At 36.8% G+C, this 10,848-nt stretch overlaps 1 protein-coding gene across 1 annotated transcript; it reads left to right on the plus strand.

The window, feature by feature from the left end:
* Window positions 1-1,926: 1,926 nt before the first annotated feature.
* Window positions 1,927-9,237, plus strand: LOC107675261 (synaptotagmin-1-like). Its single transcript, XM_016469541.1, has 9 exons — window positions 1,927-1,988; window positions 3,284-3,422; window positions 3,657-3,826; window positions 4,801-4,896; window positions 5,646-5,813; window positions 6,000-6,167; window positions 6,959-7,076; window positions 8,426-8,559; window positions 8,817-9,237. Exons 2-9 carry the CDS (start codon window positions 3,311-3,313, stop codon window positions 9,054-9,056), a joined length of 1,206 nt encoding a protein of 401 aa, XP_016325027.1. The 5' UTR covers window positions 1,927-1,988; window positions 3,284-3,310; the 3' UTR covers window positions 9,057-9,237.
* The last annotated feature ends 1,611 nt before the right edge of the window (window positions 9,238-10,848 follow it).

Below are 10,848 nucleotides of genomic sequence, written 5' to 3' on the forward strand. Positions count from 1 at the left end.
GACCCGAGGGACGGATGAGGGTACAAATAAATGACGTTAGAATGATAAATAAATAAATTTTCTTCAAGATGACGTTCCACAGCATCAGGTTAGCATTAATATTTAAACAGTAGTGTGGCAAGACTGGTTTCTGTTGTAATTTGCAGTCATGTTAGTATGTTTTCACTGCTCATCACAGCAGAACATATTTCAGGAGCAAGAAGGAAGCTGTTCATGCATTGAGTTCTATCAACACTTAATCAGTTATGATATTTAGCTCTTCCTTAAGAATGTATTTGAATATCTTATATCTGACTGTCTGTGCTTCTTCCTCCACACCAGTTGAACTTCACATGTTAACCTAGTCCTGTAAGAGCATATGCAGAGGCAGTTTTGTGTATTATTGAGGTGTGGCAGGTGCCCAACATTTCTTTCTATGCTGAAGGAACACTTTGAGGAGAGCTGTCTAAGTGGCCTGGTCTTTGTTTACAACTATTTTTTGGATTCCAGCACAAGACAATGACTTAATTGTTTGATACCGCTGAACTGGACAAGACAACAACTGGAACAGGGAGTGGAGGGTGAAAAAGGCAAGTTCAGTTATTGTGTATTTCAATGTCCTTTCTAGACAGGTTTCAGCTGGATCCAACAAGTTCTAGTTAAGTGTTGAGTAATAGGGCTGTGTTCAGGCCTAACTCCGTAAACAAAAAAATACATGTTGGGAGTAATTGTTATACTGGATGACATTTAGCAAAATATAATGTTAATGGGAACATAAAAATGGGCTGCCAGAAAAGGGGACATATAATATTGTGGGTTTGACTGCTGTGTGAGAAACTTTCTAACAAAGTCAGAAGTCCTTTCTGTATGGAGTTCGCATGTTCTCCCTGTCTTTTCTGTGTATTTCCTCTGAGTAATATGGTGAATTGGAGACACTGAATGATCTGTGAATGCGTGTGTGTGTGTGTGTGTGTGTGTGTGTGTGAGTTCTGTGATATGCTGACCATTCATCCAGTGTGTTTCCCTGTCTATGGCCTGTAATGCAGCATCCCCGTAACCCTAAAGCATTTTGGAAATGTAATCTTGTTTTAAACTACAACTGAGAAGTCAATATCAAAAGTGAACTAATTCTACACAAGTTTGTGTCACTATAATACTCTCTTTTTATATAAAATTTCACTTGTTTGTTGTAAATTTGTCTTTATGTTCAGTTTCTGTGTCACTTTCAATTATAGTTCCATTGTACCTGAAAATTATTTTTTTTATATAATTTTTAGACATAATGATATATTTTGTTTTTGCTCTGCACTATTTATCCCTGCAACATACATAGAAGAAGCGTCAGTTTCTGTGTCACTTTTAATTATAGTTCCATTGTACCTGAAAATTATTTTTTTTATATAATTTTTAGACATGATATATTTTGTTTTTGCTCTGCACTATTTATCCCTGCAACATACATAGAAGAAGCGGTTTGAGAAATGGATGTATGGATGATATGATACAGCAATATAACACAGTATAAACCTGCAGTTCATTCCCATTGATTTTTGTATTTATCTTTTATCTCTACCTCTATTTTTTCTCTCTTCATCTTTCTCTACTCCTTCTCTTTCTTTTCTAAAGTGTCTCTCTCTCTTGTTCATATTTTCATCACTGTCATAAAAAGATTCAAAATGTCATTAAAAGTCATTCAAAGAGTAAACAAAAAGTCCAATTCAAGCGGAATGTTGAAAATACTGAATTGTAATATAAGACTGAACTGAGATAAACAACAGAATCTTGATTAAAGCCTCAATAGTTGTTACGTTTGATCAGTAAATGGCACATTCTAATGGCTCTTTCCTGAGCTGATGCAGTTTCTGCAGTGGGCAGTGACTTCCTTCCCCTCTGTGTAGCCCTGCAAACTGAACAGTTTAGGAATGTGTTCTTAGTATTCAGAATATTATTCTTTATGTTTTAAACTACAACCGAGAAGCCAATATCCAAACTGAACTAATTCTACAACAGTAAGTGTCACTATAATGCTCAGTTTTTATATTGAAGTTCACTTCATGTCGTAAATGTGTTTTTATGCTCAGTTTGTAGCTATTTTGTGCTTTTAATAATAGTTCCATTCCGTTACTTTTGTTTATATCATTTTCAGACGTGCTAGTATATTTTGTTATTGTTCTGCACTATTTACACAGTTTTATTTTTCTCTCAAAACTGGGACTTGGACTATTTTAGTACTTTACTGTTGAATTGCGACAGTCTTGTTTGTTGAAATATGACAGCAAATGTTTTGATTGTATTCTCAAGGCAGCACTGTTCCGTTTTTATTACAATGTTTCACTGAAAAAGAATGTTATCTGTACACTTTAGGCACACCCAGTTTAATGGACTGCAGGTAGCTGTCAACACTAGCATGTTTGACTTTGGTGGTAACGACGTGCTCCTTTTGTCATGCAACCGAAAGTTTAATGCGTTACTATACAGTTAAAACCTTACGGAAGACTTGTAACTTCAAATTATTTTCTTGTTTCAGTTGCAGTTGTATTTACGTAATCTTGTTTTGATTTGTCTCTAAATTGTACTTTATTTTATTAAAGGGATAAATTATGGAACCACAGACTTTTTATATAAAATCAGAATTGCGAGATATAAACTCAGAATTCTGACATTTTTTCTCGCAAATCCAAGTTTGCATCTCGCAATTGTGTGTTTATATCTCATAATTCTGCCTTTTTTGCTCCGAATTCTAAGTTTACATCTCGCAGTTCTTACATTTTTTTGTTTGTTTGTTTAATTTTTATTACATTTTTTGTTTGTCTGTTTTCACCACAGAATAAAAAAAGGTAATCGCAACTTTTGATCTTTTTTCTTGCAATTCTGAGTTTACATCTCACAATTCATTTATATCTAGCATTTCCGTGTTCATATCTTGCTATTCTGAGAAAAAAAAATCTGACTCGAGATAAAAAGTCACAATTAACTTGTACATTTTTTTTATTCAGAAATAGCCTTCAATAGGAATAGTTCACTCAAAAATTAAAACTCGGTCATTATTTTGTTCATCCTCAGTTTTCCAGTTTAGCAGAATGTTCACAGAACGTATAACTTCACTGTACGGACACATTAGGTGCAATTGTATATATACTAAGGCTTTGAAATGACATTCTGACAGAATATTCATTTTTTGGGTGAACTATTCCTTTAATTTTGAGTAAACCGTTCCCTTCATTCATTCTAATCAGTAGGGGGCGTCACAAAACAAGGTTACTAACTCAACCATAACTTGCCAGCCACTAACTATCTTTCATAGGTATATTTCCAGTGACCCACTGGTCCCATGCATTTCACCATGACACCAAGACTGACATTAAAACCAACGAAAACACTTCACACCAACACCACAACAGCTGCTCCAGGCTTCCTGACCTCTTTACTGGACAGGATTCCTTGTGAGTATATCATATGAATCCTCGTTTCAGCACCTGCTCCATGGGCCCCGATCTAATTCTGCCACTTGCGCACATTTCTTGCTACTCATTTTTCACTGGTTACAAGTTTAACTTGCCATAAGTCTCCTGGCCATGGTCTCGCCTCATCCTTCAGATGTGTGTCATGGTGCTATACTGGAACGCTGCTTTGCTGCTGTGATGTGTGATGGAATATTGTTGTTTTTGCCACAACAGTGCCAAGATGGGCCATCTATGCTATATTCGCTGCCATCGTCCTGCTCATTCTTATCTGCGTGATATGCTGCTGTGTAAAATGCTGCTGCAAAGGGAAAAAAAAGAGGAAGAAGAAGCTGGACCAGAAGATCAGTATGAAAGGGATCTCAGGAACTACAACCACAGCACTGGTGAGAGATGGGTCGTCCATGCTTGTGAATGCTGATTAAATTGTTCTACTAGTTGGCACTAAGATTGGTTTTCCAAGAAACCACAGCCTTTGAAAGTAAAAGATAGTAACTTAAACATTTCTCATCAAATACTTCCACACTTTTAACTTTTATTGCTCTATTATCTTGCAACATATCAATAATAAACTAATTTGTGCCAGTGTTTATTTCTTTATAAAGAGATTTTAAAGGCAAGGTGTGTAATGTCTGCACTGGTGTGGCAAGATAAAAAAAAAAAAGTACAATTGTTTCCTCATACACTCCCATCATATGCTACTGGTTCAAAAAACATCCATGCCCCGTCCCCCAAACTCACTCCATTGGCTGCCATTGTTGACATGGTCCTTTAAAGGAATATTTCACCCAAAAATGAAAATTTGCTGAACATTTACTCACCCAAAATATAGATGAGCTTGTCTTCTCACTAGAGCATATTTGTAGAAATGTAGCATTACATCACTTGCTCACCAGTGGATCCTCTGCAGTGAATGGGTGCCGTCAGAATGAGAGTCCAAACAGCTGATAAAAACATCACAATAATCCACACCACTACAGTCCATCAATTAACATCTTATGAAGTGAAAATCTGGGTGTTTATAAGAAACAAGATGTTAATTGATGGACTGGAGTGGTGTGAGTTACTTGTGGATTATTGTGATGTTTTTATCAGTTGTTAGGACTCTCATTCTGACGGCACCCATTCACTGCAAAGGATCCACTGGTGAGCAAGTGATGTAATACTACATTTCTACAAATCTGTTCTGATGAAGAAACAAACTCATTTACATCTTGAATGACTTGAGGGTAAGTTTTCTTTTTCAAATTTTCATTTTTGGGTGAACTATTCCTTTAAGTTTCTCAAGAATGCAAACTCATGAGCAATAAAATATTCCTCTGAGTGGCATTCACTAATGGGACACTGGATGTACTGACAGGTCCAGCCTGAGACAGAGGATGTGGAGTACGGCTCAGCTGACCAGCAGAGAGGAAAACTGCAGTACTCACTGGAGTTCAGCGCATCCAGATCAGAAGTAATCATATAATTTTTACTGAGTTTAAAGCACCCCTACTGGCAAGAAGTATAAGCTACTTATTTCTAACTTTCATCCACCTGCTTCATACATCTGTTCATTCCAAAATGCAAATATCCTTAGTATTATATTATAAAGCAAGTTTGTACTTTTAGAATAACAACAAAGTCATTGAAGCTATGAAATGGAATTATAAAAAAAAACAAGTCAGAACTACCTTATATTTCATCTTCTTCTTCACCAAATTCATTATTTGTCTAGATTCAATTTTTATGCTCGCTCAAGACATTCTATCAATTAGCTTCATGAGGTGCATCTTTTTAATTAAAGGGGTCATATGATGCAATTTCAAGTTTTCCTTTCTCTTTGGAGTGTTACAAGCTGATTGTGCATAATGATCTTTAAAAAAGCATCATATGACCCCTTTAAAGCCCACATGAAATGGAAGTTTTGATCGACTTTAAAATCGAAATTTGGAATATTGAATAAAAAAATATTAATAGCAGGGCTACAGGAACACCAATTCAGGGGGAAGAAGCATACAGACTTTTACAAAAAATGACTGAAAAACAGTTTTGTCTGTGGATTAACTTGCATGGATGCATTTTTCAGTACAGGTCTAGTAATGTGTACTAATAGAGTATAGGGTCAAATGTAAATTCATGTAGCATATGCTTTTAGATTAAAACTGTCATAAAACAGTTTTCATAATCTTAATCTTATATGTACTGTACCATATTTCTCATCAGCTGACTGTAGGGATAAAAGAAGCTGCCGCTTTGAAAGCGATGGACTTAGGAGGAACATCTGACCCTTATGTGAAAGTCTACATTCTTCCCAAAAAGTCCAAAACGTTTGAGACGAAAGTCTTCAGGAAAACCCTTAACCCAGTGTTCAATGAAAATTTCAAATATCAGGTAAACCATGCAGCATATAAAATCATTCATTATCATATGGGCATAGATTAATGTAGGAAAATAATCTGCTGTCAGCTCAAACAATGACCTGATGAGGTCAAGATCAAGCTCATTAAAGTGGAGTTGTTAAATTTACAGCCTATTTACAGTAACTAAACACTGATGTGTTGTTTTCATCGCTTGAAGATCCCTCAGAAGGAGCTGATTGAGTCGACACTGGTGATGCAAGTCTATGACTTCAACAGATTCTCCAAACACGACATGATCGGTGAGATCAGACTGAATCTGTCCACTGTGGACTGGAATCATGTGATTGAGGAGTGGAGAGATCTGAGCGAAGCTTCCAAACATGAGGTTCAGTTCAGTCAAATATACGTTCTCAAGTTCAATGTATATTTCCAAGTGGCAACCTCCCCCTCTCTCTCGTGAATAGTGTTGGGTCATTCTTGAACGATTCGTTCGTTTTGAACGAATCTTTAATGTGACTCGGGAAGAACGAGTCGTATCGGGGAGTGATTCGTTCAGTCGCGCATGCGCAACATCCTATAGGTTCTATACTGGAATTAGTCAAGTAGTTCACCTGGTGTCTTCGGGTTTTTCGAGTCGTTCGTTCATCACGTGACAGCCCCATAAGCTTACCCTATGCAGTCTGAGCCGGAAAGAGAATTGATTAGTTCATCTCTCGAGTCTCACGGACACTACGTCCATGTTTTTATACAGTCTATGATTTTTTCATGTAGTTAGCTCACATAAATTATATTGATATGCAGTGCAAAGTGTCATTCTCTACAAACCAGAAATTGGAGGTCTCGAATAGTAGTTTTGCCCCTACTCTTTCTGTTGCTGCAGTATGGATGATGCTCCTACAAAATGATTTTGAGCATAGAGCATCATATAAAATTACAGTGAGTCCCCCTGGAGCAACCTTATGTGCCCTATACTCAACGGCACAATGGTGACAAATTGAAATCTGCCATCTTTGCTCGTAAGCACTCAGTTCTTGACGTAATTTACATTATGACCCCATGCAAGTCAAGACTGAAAATCAAGATTGCCTCAACAAGACACAACAGGCATATGAGCTTTCCCTATGCATAATGTAACTGCTAGTGTAATCGCATCTTAAATGTCATCCTATATTGCAGCAAGAACATCTGGGAGATATCTGCTTTTCTCTTCGTTATGTCCCAGCTAGTAGTAAACTCACTGTGATCATACTGGAAGCCAAGAACCTGAAGAGGATGGACCAGGGAGGCTCTTCAGGTGATATACTAAAATATCCTACATCCTCAGAAGTCTAGTCTGCAATCACTACTGACAGAAACAAAACTTCTCAAACACTAAAAATGAAAAAAACGTGCCTTTACCTACAGTTTTGCAAAACGTACCAGTACATACAATTCACTGCAATTTCCAGCTGAAATTAATACTAGTGGCAGTAAAACACCTTAAAGGGTTAGTTCACCCAAAAATGAAAATTCTGTCATTAATTACTCACCCTCATGTCGTTTCAAACCCGTAAGACCTTCGTTCATCTTCGGAACACAAATTAAGATATTTTTGATGGAATCTGAGAGCTGTCTGACCCTGCATAGACAGCAACGCAACTGAAATGTTCCCAAGTCCAGAAACGTAGCAAGGAGATCTGTAAAATAATCCATGTGACATCAGTGGTTCATCCGCAATTATACGAAGCTACGAGAATACTTTTTGTGCGCAAAAGAAAAAAAAAAACGACTTTATTCAACAATTCATCTTCTCTGTGTCACCCTGGTGCCATTTTGGAGAGTATCCGCCGCACGTAAACATATCGTACAAACGTATTGTTTAGATCAAATCACAACAACGTAGGAAACAGATCCGGTGTGGCGCAGCTGACACAGAACAGCAAACGTTGTTTACGTCTAGCGGATACTCTCCAAAATGGTGCTACAGGGTGATGCGGAGGAGACGAATTGTTGAATAAAGTCCGTTTTTTTTTCTTTTGCGCACAAAAAGTATTCTCATAGCTTCGTATAATTGCGGTTGAACCACTGATGTCACATGGATTATATTACTGATCTCCTTGCTACGTTTCTGGACTTGGGAGCTCTTAGATTCCATCAATTTGTGTTCCGAAGATGAACGAAGGTCTTACGGGTTTGAAACGACATGAGGGCGAGTAATTAATGACAGAATTTTCATTTTTGGGTGAACTAACCCTTTTGAATTGCTTTTTTGACATAGTAAACTTACTCAGTGGCTCATCTGGTACAGCACTGCATTTGCGATGAAAAGCTCAGGTACGAGTCCTTGGAAACACGAGTCACGATAAAAGAGTTCACAGACTTGTAAAAGCAAGCTAAAGCAGAAAAAAACATTGCCAGATTCAAGTTAATCTGTTTTAGATAAAACTGAATGTGTTTTTAGTGCCACTTACTGGACATTTTACTTTGGAAGTGTCACAAAGCCTGAAAGAAGCAATGTAATATCATTTTGCACAAATGTTGCTACAGGCTACAATGTTGCAACTGTTATTCCAATTGCAAAATTGATCAGACATTGCATTATTTCAGCTACAGAGAGTATGTTTAGCTTAGAAATGGTTTAATCACTCTGTTTTTGTTCTGTAGACCCTTATGTGAAAGTTCAATTGATTCTGGATAAGAAAAAGTGGAAGAAGAAGAAAACATCAGTGAAGATGCAGACACTGAATCCATACTTCAATGAATCTTTCACTTTTGAAGTGTCATTTGAACAGATTCAGGTGAGTGAAGCCTAACTGGTTGCTTAGATGAATTAAGGGTCCAATGGCAAATCAATTGACAACATTTGCTGTGATCTTCTGAACCCATTGTGATGTTTATTTCTATTAGATTGTTTGATTCTTGTAGGTTTGATTTGTGTCTGTGAGAAAACAAAATAGCATTGTAATATCATAATATAATTCTTACATTGTGATTTTAACCACGTCAAGTAACTTATGTGTATACCTGTTTGTTTCACTTATTATCCCTCATACAGAAAGTCCAGCTGGTCATCTCTGTGTGGGATCATGACAAAATGAGCAGAAATAATGCGATCGGCAAGATATATCTGGGCTGTGATGCTACAGGAAACCAGCTGCGTCATTGGGCGGATATGCTGTCCAACCCACGCAAGCCTGTGGCTCAATGGCACACGTTACTCTCCTCTGAACAGGTGGACACAACGCTGGCCTTGAAACACACGCTAAAGATCCCATTCACAAACAAAACCTTCTGAAAAACCTGCATCCCCATTCCTTTGTAACAATATTCACAAGAATTGCAATAAGTTATACTGTGCAATGGACAGACTATGGACCATGGCCATTCTTTTTCATTTATTTGATCCATACTGTTTTAGTGAAACATTTCATTACTCTCTCCTATGTTGTCTTCTCCATCATTTGTAGCTGTTAGCAAGTCCAATACATTTTAGTGAATCGTTCATATGAAAGTAAATCTGTTTATAAGAATGATCTTCTTTAGAAAAACTTATTTTTATAGTTAAATATAGCTGTTTGCCATGTTTTCAAATAAGATATAATGATACATCTCATTTTATTTGTTGTATTTAGCATAACTTTATCTGCAAGATTAATTTAATGCTGTCACATCACCCTAATTTTTTGTATTGTATTGGTTAGCCACTATTTTGATGACCCTGTGTTTAGAGGAATTTTACTGAATTTGACAGTTTTATTGTTCATATAATTTCTGATACAAAGATGAAAGACATCCGCACTCGTCCAAATTTAGCCCAAAAGGCTTATTTCATTTATTGCTCAGAGGTCACAAAAATGTGCAACAAAGTGCAAAGGTGCAAAAGTGCAGAACATTTTTGGGTATTAACCCTTCCTCAGTGCCATGTGCTACTAAGCAACACCTGCGTTCATTAAAACATGAAACTGGACAAGAATCCTACCATTGCCTTTAAAATGGAGGTTGATGCATTTTTACAGGATTCACATCCTGTAAAACAACTCACATCCAGGGTTTGATAAATCAGTCGGAGTTGAGATTTTCCTGTGATGTATGCTCTGCCTAAAGTTCACAAATGGGAAAAATAAAGGGATAGTGGCGATAAAATATTTTCTGTATAAAAGGGTTGAGAAATCCCCACCATCACACTTTGTTATTGATATGATCACGTTGCTGTTGGAAAAGAAAATGAATTTTTGAAAATTAATTTTTATCTGCAAAAACAAGGTGCCACTATGGGTTCGAAATTTTCCCCATGATGTATGTTTATTTATGGGATTTTTAGAAGAAAGATATGTTTGGAACCCTTTTTTTAAAAATATTGTTATGTGGAAGAGATATGTAGATGTGGATGAAGTGTTCTGTATCTTTAGGGGCTCGGAAGATCTGTTTAATGATTTTGTGAGGTTGTTAAATAATAAGGTCGAGTCCATTAAATTGCTCACTCAGTTGCTTTTCTTGACACGAGAGTCCTTTTGGAATCTGGAAAATTATCGTCAACTTTGTACTCTAAACCTAACGGATAAAAACAGCATCTTGCATGCATCGAGTGCCCACCCATCTTATTTAAAGAAGGGGTTACCTTACACTCAGTTCCTTCGCTTGAAACACATTTGTAGTGTTGAATCTGATTTTGAACAAAAAACGGTTGAGATGTATAAGCTTTTTCGACTTAGGGGTTATCCAAGTGGTAGATGACGCTTTGGAGAGGGTAAGAAATGCAGTCTGTAGATGTGCTAAGCATAAATCTTACTCTGTAGTATGCACTACTACATACTCTACTTATAGTAATGCCATTAAAGAAATTATTAAGAACCATATACTATCCAGTGATTCGGTGGGCAAAACGATTTTTGCAGATCTGCCCCTTTTTTCTCATTACACAGCGAGGAATATTAAGGACTTTTTAGTCAAATCGGATACTTATGTCAAGGATGGTATTGATGGGCACGTAAGTAGGGATGTTGCTTTTTATCCTTGTCTTAAATGTGCGGCATGTAAAAATGTACGCCAAAGATGCTTTGAGTTTCGGAGTTGTATAACTGATATAA

The sequence above is a fragment of the Sinocyclocheilus anshuiensis genome, unplaced genomic scaffold, assembly GCF_001515605.1.
Source record: "Sinocyclocheilus anshuiensis isolate Anshui unplaced genomic scaffold, SAMN03320099.WGS_v1.1 scaffold532, whole genome shotgun sequence".
Lineage (NCBI taxonomy): Eukaryota > Metazoa > Chordata > Actinopteri > Cypriniformes > Cyprinidae > Sinocyclocheilus > Sinocyclocheilus anshuiensis.